This window comes from Podarcis tiliguerta (assembly GCF_965153285.1).
Source record: "Podarcis tiliguerta genome assembly, chromosome: 14".
Taxonomy (NCBI): domain Eukaryota; kingdom Metazoa; phylum Chordata; class Lepidosauria; order Squamata; family Lacertidae; genus Podarcis; species Podarcis tiliguerta.
The window spans coordinates 26,374,992-26,390,554 of record NC_139547.1 but is presented as its reverse complement, the minus strand read 5'-3'; the positions used below and the strand labels follow the sequence as shown (position 1 = coordinate 26,390,554).

The 15,563-nt window shown below is 48.6% G+C and overlaps 1 protein-coding gene across 1 annotated transcript in view; it reads right to left on the bottom strand.

Moving 5' to 3' along the window:
• Positions 1-255: 255 nt before the first annotated feature.
• Positions 256-15,563, bottom strand: part of SMAD6 (SMAD family member 6) — a 55,868-nt gene continuing 40,560 nt past the window's right edge. Inside the window, exon 4 of the mRNA XM_083412131.1 lies at positions 256-1,189. Coding sequence (XP_083268257.1) covers positions 648-1,189 — 542 coding nt within the window. The 3' untranslated portion in view covers positions 256-647. The remainder of the gene's footprint in view (positions 1,190-15,563) is intronic.

Genomic DNA, 15,563 nt, shown 5'->3' with positions numbered 1-15,563 from the left:
AGGCTGGGTTCTGTATGATTGTATACAGCAAAATTGTCCGTGTTCTTGATTATCATTGTTTAAGGGTAACTAAGGCCACCCAGGTAAAACAACTATTAGGTTTGGGGCGTGGAGAGAGAAAACTTGCAGGCGCAAACTTCTCAGCTCCATTTTGGACTTCAAAATCCCTTTTTGTTCATATCCTAGAAGTATGTTTCCTTACATATTCTTCCTTTGTTTTAAAAATTAGACACTTTGGGGCAGGGGGGCAAAACCTATAATGCAAATACTTTATTATCAACGAGTGTCCGGTATTAGCTTTTTTTTTTTTTCCTGGGTATTACTATTTTTTTTAATATAAAAAACTATACAGCCCAAACATGGCGCTACTTCCAATTTTTGCTGTATAATTTTTTTTCCTCCTTAAAAACAAACACAACTGTATTGAAAGACCTCTAAGCCAAAGTGCATTTTCCATTTTTTGTCCATATACACATTGCACCATACATAAATAATTACATTGTAAAAATGACTCCATAATTACAAGTATAATATATATTTTCATATAATATATAAAACTTTATATTAAATCTAGGTAGATGATATTTGGGGATAAGTCTCGTGTCCCACTCGGCTCTCCTCCTCCTCCTCCTCCAAGGCTGGAGCGGCTATCTGTGGTTGTTGAGCAAAATCTCCAGCCAGCAGGGGCAGGAGGTAATGAACTGTCTGGAGTAGGAAGGGCCCCAGCCTTTTGCAAAGCTGATCCGGACACTGTTAGGGTCAAAAGGCCCGTCGGGGTACCCCAAGTCCGTGGCGTGCTGCAAGAGGCAAGACTTCTCGTAGTCGAAGACCTTGATCGAGTAGCCAGGCATCACTTTGCGCACGATGAGAGTCCGGCAATTGGGAATGTCCAGTGTCGGGGAGTTGATGAAGATGGGGTGCTCGCTGCGGTTGTAGGCCCACACGCCGTCCTGCTCCTTGCTGAGCAAAATCCCATATCCAATCTTACTTCGAGTCCGGCGGACAGTCTCGTTCCTGTTCTCCAGCTGCAGCTGTCCCAGGCAGAAGCCGTTTCCTTGAGGTAGGTCATAGAAGATACTGACGGACTGTTCGTACACGGTGTAGAGGCGCCCGACGCGCGTACGGTGCTCCCAGTAGGCGACGTTGCACCAATGGCTTTGCTTAATGGCGTCAGGGGACATGCTGGCATCTAAGGAGAAGAGGAGACGCAGAAAGGGAAGGTTAGTTTCCAAAGCAGCAAACCTCATGTTGTGTGTTCAACTGGCGTCAGAGGTGGACCTCCGTCACCCAAATGCAACTTATCCCAAATGCGCTCGGGATTTTGTGTGTGCGATTTGCAAACCAGTTCAACTGGACTTTCAACAGGGCTGCGTTAGTGACAATCAAAGATTTAGGGCTTAAAAAGGAGCGTCGGGGAAATCCCCCCTCCCCCCCCGGTTCCTTTCCCTGCCCCTATTCCACGGCCCCAGGAAACAGAGGCAGAGCGATAACCCAAGGGTTGCCTCCCATTGCCCCACTTGCTAAACTGTGCAGCCCAGGAATCGACATCCTTGAAAGGGGCCCTGGAAAGGTGAAGCTGCTTTCAAAACATGTAATCTGGAGAGCTCAGCAGGCTCTTTTCCAAAAAAAACCATTCGGGGGATTCCAAGGATGACCGTAAAATAAACAGAAAGTCCTCCTGCAAGCACCCTATCTGCGTCAATTCCCTGGCCGCCCCGCCTTTCGCTCGGCTCTTTTCTGCTGCCACAGCTGAACCACACTCAAGTTCTGCACACGCCCAGCATCTCCTGCCTCTCGAGTGCTCAGAGGATTTATTTCCCCGACTCTGTTAAGGAGGCTTAAGGCTGCCCACTCCACCTCCCTGTGCCAAAACATCGCTGTTCCTAGCTCAGGAAGAGCCACACAGAAAAGTCACAGCATCTCCAGCTAGGACTGAGAAATATCTCTTGCCTGGGAATCCCAGAAAGCTTCTGCCAGTGTAGACAATGCTGAACTAGATGGACTCAGTAAAAGGCAGCTTCCCGTGTTCCTCTGTGTCCAAGAGTCTGCAAGCTTGCAGATGCCACAAGAAGCTTACTCTAGTCAGCAGCGAAAGCTTGGAAGACAGGAGACCTGGCTCCATTAACCAGGTGTGGGTGGAAGTCCAGCACAATCCAGAGGTTTTACACGGCCAGCCCCAATATTGCAAACATCTTCATAGCCCCAAGACAGCTCAGTCGGAACTTAATCTTGGGGTCAGGGATTTGAGCTCCACGTTGGGCAAAAAGGTCCCTGCATTGCAGGGGCTTGGACTAGATGGCCCTTGCAGTCCCTTCCAACTCTACGGCTCTTCTTTGATTCATTCTTTGCTCCCCATGCTTGCTCTGGAGTGTGGGAGAGCACCTATACTGTTCCAGGGCAGTTACTGTACATACACAGAATCCCAGGCTCTGTGCCCCACAGCCCCTGGTAACCCAGTTTGTAAATGGGATCCTTTTGTTGTTGTTGTTCTTCAAAGAATGGCGGTGTTGGAAGGGTTCCAAAGGATCATCCAGCCAACCCCCTGCAATGCAGGAATCACAGCTGATCCCAAGAGTCTTCAGGCATCCAACCTGGTGGGCACAAGGCTGTCAAAGATTGATCCAAGGCTATTGGTCCTTGGTACCTTCCAGATACTTTGGACTCTGCCTCCCACCAGCTGTCAAGCGCTGACCAATTATGATGAGGCAGATTCCAAAACACCTGGATGACACCAGGCTGGAAGGAGAGTCTGCCAGAGGGCAGTGGAAGGGCCAAGGCAAGTTCAAGCCATCATGACTCCTCTCGAGTCTCAAAGATTCTCACCCACTGCCACCAAAGTTCAGTGAAAATCCACAATCCCCGCCACTTTCTTCCCCGACCAAAACAGCTGGCTGTCGCCTTCTATTCTGCTTCAAACTGTAGTTCAGAAAGAATGCCAGAGATAACCCTGGAGTCTGATAAATATTCCAACCCAAACGTTTTGGAGGATTCCTATGGAAACATTTTCCCGGAACTCTCCAAAATGCTTTCCCTTCTCCTCCAAGGAACTCTGTCAAAGAGATGGGAGCCCCTTCCTTTCTGAAAGCGTCTCCCCCGCCATTTCCCTGGCCAAATGGGGCTCAGCCACTTAGAAATGCCAGGCTTCGATTGGTAAGCAAACATAGAATCAGAAGGCAAACAATGATTCTCTGCCTGCTCCTGCGTGTGGGGACTGGTCTCTCCAGCTCTGGCCGGACTTAGCTCCACCACTGTGGCTGTGCAGCACCAGGCCAGGATTCTCGGTTCGGGGCGGAGCTACGGACCTGGCAAGGAGCTGGTATTCAGCTCCCTGACAATCTATCACGAGACGGCGGCCTCCTGACCCCTCTGCCTTCATACCTTCAAGTCCGATTAACTCGCACACAGGCTGATGCCATCATTTTGCTTGAGAGATTCCATTGACTCACCGGATTTCAAAAACAGGGGCTTAGTGCCCCTGCCCCGCCCCACTCCACACTGCCCCCACCTTCCCCTTTCATTCTCAAATTTCACTGGCAGGGGAAATATAGACCCCGCTTGCCTGGAGAACAATCTCTGGAACTGTGCAGCTTTGTTAAAAGAGAGTTTTAACTTGAGAGCTGTAACTCTACAATTTTAAAAGGGGAGAAAGGGAAGGGAGGGGGGGTGGAGATAATGGTGCTTTCCCCACCTCTCAGCCAGACAATGCAACAGGCTTAATAATCTGGCTGGTGCAAGAAAATGGTTTCATGTTTTGTCAATCAACCAAGCCCTTGGGGATTCTCAAGAGTAGCAGTCGCAGGGGGGGGGGGTGTTCTTTTTTTTTTTTAAGTGCATACATGAAAACAGCTTTTCTTCTTTGGCTCATTTGCTTGTGTTAATAATTTCCCGATCGTTTGGTAGATCAGTTTGCCCTGAGCTGTGATCCCTTTGACATGGGATTTATTTGGACAGTTTATGATAAACAAGTGAAACAACAACAAACAAATGGAACACAAAGGAAAATGGAAAAATGATTTCGTGGGGGTGGGGAACTGCAGAAACACAACAAAGCAGGCCTGGAAGCAACTCCCAAAATTAAATGCATTTAAAAGACAGAGGCTTGGGTGACCTAATTGATTTAAAAGACCTGGGTGATCAGAAAGGGTGAACAAAAAGATGGAAAGTTGGCTCTAGAAAATAGCACAGGCTATTCCAACTGGGGTGCCACTGCTGGCGGTTGCCCAGCTGGCTTCATTTGGTGGGGGCACCCAAAGGTTTGGGTAGCCTAACGATGGCAGAAAGCGACTTTGGCCTGTTCCCAAGTTACCAACAGCAGTGGTTCTCTAAGTGGGTGGTACTGCTCCCTGAGGGGTGGCGTACCGAGGGGGGCACTGGGGGTGTAAATGGCTACCAAGACTTCTAAAAGCTGACATCACTGGACCAAGTCCATCAGTGTTGTTGGATTAATTCAATTAAATAGTTTTAACTGGATTTTGAATAAATGCGCAATTCACTGCTGCTGTTTTGAATGTTATTGTGTTGTTATCTTCCTTAGTGAGTCGTGCAGACCGCTATTGTGAATAATGCTCTTTATAGGGTAGAGCAGCAGACACTGGGGATGGGTTTAGAGAACCAAGCATTTGAGAACCACTGGCGTACAGCTTTAAATGAGATAAAGCCAGCACTTTAAAATGATGAGCTGGAAACAGACTGAGGTGGCGATGGGGGGAGAGTAGAGCTGGCAAAGCACAGGTGCTATAAGTCGACCCACTTAATCTCACATCCCTGCTCTGGACCCCTTGCAGTCTTCGGACCTTTCTTAAAGGCTGCTCCATGTATAATGCAACAGTCTAAACGGGACGTTATCAGAACATGGGGAATAGGAGCCAAGGTATCACCATGCAGGTAAGATGACAGCTTGCAGATCAGCTGATAAAAGCCACATTGAGCCACAGAGGTCACTTGAGTTACTAATTCCATTGCTGTATCAATAAACACCTCAAGATGGCAAAGCCAATGTTTTTTGGGGGAGTGCACCCCCCATCTAGAACAGGATGCTCACCTATATATGCGCATATATATACGTCTCTCAGTGTGCATGTGTTGATAGATATAATTGTGGAATCTAGAGGTAATAAAAATGTATTCTTTCTAGGAGGAAGGAAAACAAAAGCACCTCAGATTTTCCAGTTTTCCAAAGGAGGTGTCCCTTTGAGACCCGGCACTTAGCCTCCGCTCTGAGGGGAAGGATTTGAAAACCCGAAGGCAGCTTAATTGCCCAACCTTGTGGAGGAAGATGCAGTTCCTGTTGAACTCTGAAACCCATTCAAGGGAAATAACATTGACTGGAGGGATGGGGTGGGGGCGGCGGAAGAGACATGGATGTCACGTAACTTAGGGCTTCCAGCCAGACCCCTGGAACTCAGCCACCTGCCTCCAACCGGTTTGCTTGGGCTCAGAAAGCAACAAGTGGCTTTGTGGTCCTTGCAAAAAATTCCACGGGCAACTTCCTTGTGGGGGGAAAAGGATGTCATTCAGAGTCACCTGATAATAAATGCTGAGCCCATTGGCAAAAAAGGGGCTTCTCTCCACTTTGACAAACAGCAGTCTTTTCATCCCTGAAAACCGTGCAGGATATAAGGGCTGCTTGCAACCTGCCTGGAATAAGACAACTCCCTCTGGCAACTCACATGAAGATCTGGGATGAAGGACATGACTTCCCAGTGTTGTGTAGTTGCTACAGCACTCTACTAGGACCAGAGTTTATATCTCCACTCTGCCATGAAGCTCACTGGCTGGTCTCGGGCCGGACACCCGCTCTCAACCTAACCCACCAATATAGATGGCATTAAAGGAAGTTTAGGGACACGGGTGGTGCTGTGGGTTAAACCACAGAGCCAAGGACTTGCCGATGAGAAGGTCGGTGGTTCGAAACCCCGCGACGGGGTGAGCTCCCATTGCTTGGTCCCTGCTCCTGCCAACCTAGAAGTTCGAAAGCACGCCAAAGTCAAAGTGCAAGTAGATAAATAGGTACCGCTCTGGCAGGAAGGTAAATGGTGTTTCCGTGCGCTGCTCTGGTTTGCCAGAAGCAGCTTAGTCATGCTGGCCACATGATCCGGAAGATGTACACCAGCTCCCTCGGCCAATAAAGCGAGATGAGCACCGCAACCCCAGAGTCGGCCACGACTGGACCCAATGGTCAGGGGTCCCTTTACCTTTACCTTTAAAGGAAGTTTGGACAAATTCATTGAGGAGGAGGCTATCAATGGCTACCAGCCACGATGGCTCTATGCTCTGCACCAGGGATAGTAATGTTTCTGAATACCTGTTGCTGGAAACCACAGGGGCAGAGGGTGTTCCTGTGTTCAGGTTCTGCTTGCGGGTTTCCCACAGCTATCTGGCTGGCCACTGTGAGAACAGGATGCTGGACTAGCTCAGCCTTGGTCTAAATCCAGCAAGGCTCTTCTTATGTTCTTACTTTTTTTAAAAATAGTAGAGCAGCTCTCAGAGGTATCCTCCAAATTGGACTTCTTACTGTCCGACTCCCCTTTTAATTGACACCACGCACAATCCTTGCTTCTTTATTTGATTTTACCCTGCATTTAGACAACTCTAATTCTGGGGAAAGGTAAGTGGGATTCTGGGAACGACTGAGTCCCACACACATATTACTCAGATGGAGCAAATCTGAATGCTTTGCCTTTCCCTGATCTATTCTGCGTTTCTTTAAACTACAAAACTTTTGCACAATGTATTCTGATTTTGCTCGCCATAAGGCGAATCAAGGGACTGTGCAGGGCACCCAATCCCTGCATCCAACCACTTCGAAATTTATTCCGTGACCCTTCTTTTGCTCTAGAGACCATGCTGCATATTTTCTCATTCATACGGACCAGCCCACGACAAATATCCTCAGTAAGAAGTAGCTGAGTAAGGAAGAAGTAAAATTCCCCCTGCAGAAAATGGTACTTTAAAGCCAGAAAATGTAGTCGTCAACCTCCGCTGCCCCCCCCCCCCCGCATCCTGCCCCAACACTGCTTCGAATCATTTTCATCAAGCCAGTATACTTAAAATACCTCAGCCTTACAAGTTTCAGCTGGAATGCATCACTATAAAACAGAGCTAAACCCTGCCTCCAGAACTATCCCATTACATTAAGAGCTCCAATGGAGAGCGAGGGACTTATCTGGTGGTGGAAAACTTGCAAGAGGCATGGCCTGCAACCAACTCCGCCAGCTCCCTCCCTCTCTCCCTCCTCAAAAGCTTTCCCTCCCTCCTTATTTCATTATTATGCAGGAGGCGAGATTGGCGGGTCCCAAGACAGGCGATCCGTGACAGGTTGGGGGGGGGGGCATTGTTGGAGCAGTGCTTTCACAGCCCCAAACTGCTTGTTTGTACAAGCCAACTCTTCAGAGACATACCTTCGGAGTTAAGTCAGCCGTCAGCTCGCTTTACTCCCCACACCCCTCCCTCGAAAGACCCCTCCCCGCCTCTTTATGCTGCTCCTTGAGGTTGAGTGCATGGGCGGAGGACACACACAGAGAGGGCCCACGGCAAATCGTGGTTTCCGTAAGAGCTGCCCCCCCAAATTTTGCCAAAAGAAAAAAGTCAAAAGGACTTCAGAGGTACCTCTTGTGGGGCGGGGGGAAACTCAGGGATTATAGGGAAGCCAGAAAGCAAATCTCCTGGGGGTAGGGCTGTCCACACACCCCTAGTTTCAGAAGTGTGGATACAGGATGGTTTGGCAACGCTGAGAGGGTTTGCAAGGCTTCACATGGCAGGGGGTTGGACTCGATGGCCCTTGTGGTCTCTTCCAACTCTATGATTCTATGACATCACTATTCCTTTTAAGATCATTGGGGCTTCCACCGAGAGACCAGCGCTCTGACAGTACAGAGACAAGCAACATGTGACTAGAACAGCCTTCGCCAACCTGGTGCCCTCCAGTCTACAACTTCCATCATCCCCAGCCAGCTGTATGGCACAGGAACTGATGGGAACAGAGCCACATTGGCCCCTGGGGGCTGATGGGAGTTGTAGTCCGAGACATCCAGGTGATATCATCTTGGCGTAGGTTGGATTAAACTGTGAGCCTCGGCTGATTGCAGAGGACCCCTTAGCCACAGGAGGGTGTCCCCGACACCATGGATCTCTGCAAACGTTTTATCCTCTGGCCTCAGAGCCGAAGTGCAAAATAACATGCAGCGGTTCTGCAAAAACTAAGCACTGTCGTGCTATTTCATTTTTAAAAGACAGAACTCACCAGCTCCTTTTTAAATGCCCTTCTTAGAAAAGCCTTCCCCTGCCTGCCCCCTTTTGCTCTCCCTGATCCTTGGAGCGTGGCCCAAAGCCAGCGCTGGTTATTAATTAATCTTGAGGGTGCAAGTTACATTCCTGGCAAGTCTCACCACTTCCTGCACTGGCTGAGGCAGTGGGCATCGTTTGCCCTGCGCTTCTGATAGCAATGCAACCGCAAGACCTAGCGGAGAATGTTCACAGCGTGTTACCCACAACAAAGAAACCCCAAACTCTACAGACATTTTCCCCCCTTTTGCATTTTCTGATGGAAAGCACACAGTTAAAAACAGGGGAAGGGGGAGAAGCCTTGAAGAGAGGCGTGAGGTTTTACCAGGAATGCCAAAATATCCTGTGACCACCTGGCGCCCCCCCAGATGGTTTAAACTACAACTCCCATAAGTCCCAGCCTGTTTGGGAGCTATAGCCCCAAACATCTGGGAGGCATCATGTGGACTAAGGCTGGCCTTGAGAGGTTAGAAAAGGATGAGGGAAGACAGAGCCTGGGATCAAATCCCCTTTTGGCTGTGGATGTCTCCGGAGGATGCAAGCAACACCCTTAGGCAGGGGTCAGCAACCTTTTTCAGCCGTGGGCTGGTCCACTGTCCCTCAGACCATGTGGTGGGCCGGACTATATTTTGGAAAAAAATATGAACGAATTCCTATGCCCCCCAAATAACCCAGAGATGCATTTTAAATAAAAGCACACATTCTACTCATGTAAAAACACGCCGATTCCCGGACCATCTGTGGGCCAGATTGAGAAGGCAATTGGGCTGCATCTGGCCCACGGGCCTTAGGTTGCCCACCCCTGCTCTTAGGCTTTATACTACACCGGCTCACCCTGGAAAATAGCCTACTATTACAAAAATCCCATCTTCTCCTTGACTGACTTGTTGCCTCTGGTCCTGTCCACTGCTATTCACATGTGGCCCCCAGAAGTTTGCCTGCAAGGGAGTGCGGCCCTCAGGCTGACAGAAGTTTGCTGCCCCCGTAACAGACAAAACACCTCACCAGGCAACCCAGCGAACATGGAGCCAAGCCACCCCACTGCCAGGATGAAGCTGGGGTAGCTGAGATTGTTCAAAAAACTGGCACAACCATCATTACTGAAAATGTAGACAGACAACATGAAGGCTTGCTGTTCTAAAGAGCTTGTGACATGGATGTGAGCGGCAGCTAGAATTTCAATAGCCCCGTAGTCTTGAAAGATCTACATCTGTGGTACAAGACTTTGGCTACTGCGGAAAAAGTGATACATAAACTGCACATCTCCAGGGGGATGTAGGATCCAGGCTGCTTTTATGTAATCTGGTGGGCAATGTTAGAAACTCAGGTATATAATCTAGGTGCCAAATGGCAGCTCAAATCTCGGTTACAATCGCCACACAACGGAATGCCTAATTGCCAGGTGGTTGGACTAAATGACCCCTGGGGTCCCTCTTTCCAATGCTACAATTCTATGATTCTATTATCTGAGCCACATTGTTTGAGTGTAACTTGCTCTTACAACAATTCACTTGTCCCAGTATGCGAGAAGGAGAAACACACACACATTTCCACAGTGGAAGTGGAAATGGTATAGACTAAGGCAGAGGTTTTTAAACTGTGGTTGCCAACCTGATGCCCAGAAAGCTCCACGAAGTCGTAGCTTGACCTGTGTTAGCAGCAAAATGCGGTTGGCGCATGGCTAATTTCAAAAACCGCTGGTGGGATTTTATTTCCTATGCTACAGACTTGGATGGGACTCAGGTGGCGCTGTGGGTAAAAGCCTCAGCGCCTAGGGCTTGCCGATCGAAAGGTCGGCGGTTTGAATCCCCGCGGCGGGGTGCACTCCCGTTGTTTGGTCCCAGCCCCTGCCAACCTAGCAGTTCGAAAGCACCTCCGGGTGCAAGTAGATAAATAGGGACCGCTTACTGGCAGGAAGGTAAACGGCGTTTCCGTGTGCGGCTCTGGCTTGCCAGAGCAGCGATGTCACGCTGGCCACGCGACCCGGAAGTGTCTCCGGACAGCGCTGGCCCCCGGCCTCTTAAATGAGATGGGCGCACAACCCTAGAGTCTGTCAAGACTGGCCCGTACAGGCAGGGGGTACGGACTTGGATGCTCAACAGTCGTCATCCAGGTCATCTTGGGAAAGAAGGGTGTCTTGATTTGTATCGGTGTGTCGTCATTTCTTTTTCTTATTGTTTTCATTGCTTGCTTGCTTTGCATACGGTACAATGCTACCACACTTTGGGGTTGTTAGTACAGTGGTACCTCGGGTTACAGATGCTTCAGGTTACAGTCGCTTCAGGTTACAGACTCCGCTAACCCAGAAATAGTACCTTGGGTTAAGAACTTTGCTTCAGGGTAAGAACAGAAATTGCACCGCTGCAGTACGGTGGCAGCGGGAGGCCCCGTTAGCTAAAGTGGTGCTTCAGGTTAAGAACAGACCTCCAGAATGAATTAAGTTCTTAACCAGAGGTACCACTGTAATGGCGATTAAGGAAATTTTAAAAAGAAATGACAACAACAACAACAACAACGCAGTGCTATTTTGGATGAGGGCTTTTGCAGGGCTGTGATCCTGTGACCTCAGTGCAGCCTTTGGCAGAGGGAGAGGGGTGAGCCGAAGGCCTATGAAAAACAACCCCCTCCCACACCAAAACCAACACCAGAGGCAGAGGAAAATCAGAAAAGGGGTGTGTGAGAGAGACATTTGATCTGTCTGGCCATTACAAATCGGAAGGGAACATAAAGATCTGTGACGGCATATCTCAAAGTTCTTATTCTCTAAGGTTTATTTCCTTAGGAGGTACTATCAATTTTTTTGGGGTGGGGGAAGCAAGAGAAGAGAAGCTAGGCAGGACGTGAGAGCCACTTTCCCCCCCGCACACGGACAGAGTTGGTGGCGGCCATCGCAACACTGTTAGGAACAAAACAAAGCCGGAAACAAAACTGCACGGCTCACATTTTTTAAAAACAGTGCAAAGGGGGCGGGGAGCAAGCACACACAAACATGGGATTAAATCAGCCCATCTCTAAGCTGGCACCCTCCAGATGTTTTGGGCTGTGATTCCCATCAACCCCCTCAACATCACGGCAGTGCTGGCAGCGGGGGCTGATGGGAGTCGTGGTCTGAAACATCAGGAGGGCACCAGCTTGGGGAAGGGCTGAGTCGAGTCAACATCTGCAAAAGATATCCCCGCCGAACCAAAGAGCAGGATTTCATTAAGTAAATTGCAACTTGGCACAAATTCTGAAAGAAAAAAAGGGGTGGGGGGAAGCCACAGTCAAGCCTGTAATTTAAGCCCCGCTTTCAGGGTGATGGCATGACTGCAACAGACTCCGGCTTCCAAGCGGACTTGAAATAAAATAACCGCCTGCCCCCCCCCTGGCTCCTGCAAGCTCCACCTCAACGAACCACAATGTTTGCAGGTAATTATAACATTAGGAAGAGCCTCCCTGCTGGGGAGATAAAAAGGATAGACCGGAAAGCAGAGAGAGGATGGAGGTCCCGTCTCTCCAAAGCCTCCATTGTCATCTGAAACAAATTTACCAAGTGACCAGGAGTGTAACTCTCTGGGGAGAAGCTTTTGGACCACAGGAGTGAGCTGCAGAGTTGTTCAGCTCAGCAGCTTGCCGTGCTGGCACACCTACCCAAAAGCACACAAAAACTGAGTGTGCAAAAGAGAGTCAGCAAGGGCTGAAACAGTAGTCCAGGAGCTAGAAGCAGGTGTGCAAAGTCAGTCCAACAGGACGTTCAAGCCCAGGTTCAATTACTCTCCTCAAGCCCCAACCACACTGGATTAGTTTGCTGCGAGCCGAGAAGGCAGTTTGATAACGCTTTCCATTAGTCTGGTTGCTTCTTTCAAGGCAGTTGTGCGAAAACTGGATGCAATCCCTTCCAGTGACTCAGCAGTGTGCAAATGCTCCCCACCAAAAGACCAGGAGGAACCTCACCAAAGGAAAATCACACACACACACAAAACAATGCCACCTAAAAATAAACCAACTCGCTATCAGCTTGTTGCCTGCTGCTAGTGGGCATGCTTTATTGCTTCAACCCTGGCAGAAGATTTCAGCTCTCCCAAAGTTAACAAAAACAACCTTCCAACTTTCTGAGTTAAATGCAAAATTGGTAGGGGAAAAAGAAGGAGCAGCAGCAGCCCACATCACCAATTATTTGCTTAGACTGGGCTTGGCTTCTTGCAATTTTCCTGGCACTTAAGACTACAGTCTGTTATTTTGGAAGGCTCTCCACTGTATACAGAGCTCAGAAACCAGCAAGCTGACTTCCTCCGTGGTCTAAACATCCGCATGCCGTCCCTAGCTGGATAAAACTGTGCACTTCAGGAAACAGCACAAGAACCCTCAGTAATTCTGTGTGTGGAGAACAAACAGGCATCACCAAGAAAGCGAAAGCAAGATTTCTAAAGCAGAGCCTTTCTGTGATCCATTCAACAGGGGGTTGTGATCGCAACACAAGCCATTTTATCCAGCTTCCAGAATATTATCTATTGCACCCACTGGATGCCTGAGGATCTCAGCATCACTCCTCAAATGAACAAGCTGAGATGAGCTTGTTAGGTGGGGTGGCCCAAGAAGCCTGAGTCCTGGATCTTTTGCTCTGGGCCCTAGATGTGTTGCCTCTTCCTACTTTCTGGAGGGGGGAGCCTCTACCTAAACATCTTATTGGGACATCCAATGAAGCTGAATGTTGGAAGATTCAGAGCATAGAGGAAGGGGGGGTCTTCATCACACAGAGCATAGCTCAACTATGGAACTTGCTCCCACAGGAGGCAATGAAGGCCACACCTTGCATTGCTTGAAAAGAGGGTTAGATGGATTCTCAGAGGATAAGGGAATCAATGGTTACTAGGCATGGTGTCTATGCTCTCCCTTCACTATCTGAGGAGGTGTGCCTCTGAATGCCAGTTCCTGGGAAATTCAGGACTCGTGACTTGAACCGGACTTTTGGAGATTCATCCAAGCGACAGAGGATTCTTCTCTTTTAACAGCTTTTGCTTTCCTTCTTAGACTCATCAGCCCATCATTATCCTCCAAATTCCCCTCCTCCTCTTCTGATGTGCCACTTTGCAACAGAAGGTGCTCTCCATAAATCAATAAAGTGCTAACATTTTCCGCCGATGCCAAATGAGATCTTAAGTCTAATAAAACACAGCTGAGTGTTTTATTTGATCTGACCAATTACTCCACACTTGCTCTTGTGGAAAGTAATGTTCAGGATTACTAAATTTTGGGTTGGTACTGATGAAACTATTGCCCCTGACTGGGGCTGGTGGGAGTTCTGGTGCAAAACATTTGGAGGGCACCAGGTTGGGAGATGCTGTTGTGACAGGAAAGAATGAAGCATGCTTAATGGATAGGGAAAAGGGATACCATTTCATAAAGCGAAGAGAAGAGAACTCTTAACTCCTAATCTGAATTTGCATGGTACAAATCCAAATACAGTGGTACCTCGGGTTGCAGACGCTTCAGGTTACGAGATTTCGGGTTGCACACCGCGCTTAACCCGGAAGTACCAGAATGGGTTACTTCCAGGTTTCGGTGCTTGCGCAGAAGCACCAAATCGCAACCCGCATGTGCGGCGCTGTGGGTTGCGAACGTGCCTCCCGCACGGATCATGTTCGCAACCTGAGGTTCCACTGTATGCAAAGTGCAGCTGACTGAGCATCATTCATGGAACAGATCTTTGGTGATAGGCAATCTGCAAGTGTGAAGGATCCTTTTGCCTGTAAGTGTGAAAGGAAAAGCCTGTTTGGATGTTCCTTTTTTGCTCTGTGACCTTAAAAAACAAACCCTCTCATCAGGGCTAATACTATGTTCTGTCACTATTCTTAGTTTATAATTTGTCTACGCTTTTCTCTAGCACAGAAACAGAAGGAAAATGTACAGCAAAGCCTTGATACACTAGCATAAATTTATTCCATTTGCAGAAATGTGGGTCTGCAGGTAGCAGAATTTGGACTTTGGTATGGATTGAGAGAATATTTAATAAGCAGGGATAACTGAATGGAAAAACCCGACTCTTATTTCAATGGTCCTTTAATTTTTACATTCCCTGTTGTGTTTGCCCTCACAACTAGCCCTGTGAGGTAGGTCATGGCTACTTAGGTTCCCCATCCCCCGATGAGGAACTGATACAGTGACCTGCGTAAAGCCACATAGCAAGACTACTGTAAGGCTTGCATTGCAGTCTGTCAGATGCGCCCATCACATCAGGGTACTGGCCAGCTATCATTTTCTGCCTGGTTGATAAACAGTGTGAGTTCCAATTTAGGTCCAACGTTTCTCAAGTCACTCAACCTATTTCTTTGTGAGCTTGCCAGAGGCATCTGGTAGGCCACTGTGAGAACAGGATGCGGGACTAGATGAGTCTTTGGCCTGATTCAGCAACCAGCCTCTTATATTCATTTATACCACCATCTGAGAGGGCAGGAATTGGGTCCTCTGTTTGCAGAGCAATTTCAACAGGACTGGAAAATGTAACTGGCTGTTTGCAAAGGAAAACACCCACCCACACCCACACCCCGCACAGCCTCTTCCTCCAACTCAGACTAGAGAACCTCTGAATGTCCCAAAACGGTTTCCAAAACCGGGTAACTTCCAAAGAAAACCATTCAGATGCGGCAGGGGGCATGAGGTTACCACAATATATTAAAAATAACAACAACTAGCAGTGCCCTGAGAAATGCAAGGAATGCGAGAACATTGGAATGATTTAGCAGGAGAAAACATTATGGGAGTGCAGGACTTAAATGCAGCCTTCCCTCCGCAGAGCCCATGCATTTGAAATGCCTTCCAAATCGCCACTGACATTCCTCATGCACCATCATCTCACAGCAATACAAAGTCATATTCTGCAGGGCAAATAAACACGTTTCCTCTCTCCCCCCCAACCCCTTTCCTCAATCTCAGCTTTTAAAATAAAATAAAAATTCTCATTTCTTAAGCTTTATGACTCTGCTCCGCTTGCAAGAAAGAAACAGTCCTTGGTGCCCCTGCTCAGAACTGCTGACATTTCAGGGGAATGAAGTGACCGAGCAAATTACTGCGAAGTCCCCGGGGCTTTCCAGATGGAAACTGCACTCGTTGCCGACGTGTTTGGAGGTGCAGAGTCTTTCTTTCCCCCTTTGACGCAAGCGAGGGCTCCCGGTAATGGAAAAAAGGAGTCCGGTCTGTCACTTCGTCACTTCACGGTCCTGTGGCAAAGTGCAGGGGGGTTGTGGCCACCTAGGGCTGGTGGGGAAGGAGAGGGGCACTGGAAATTGCCTGAAACCAATTCC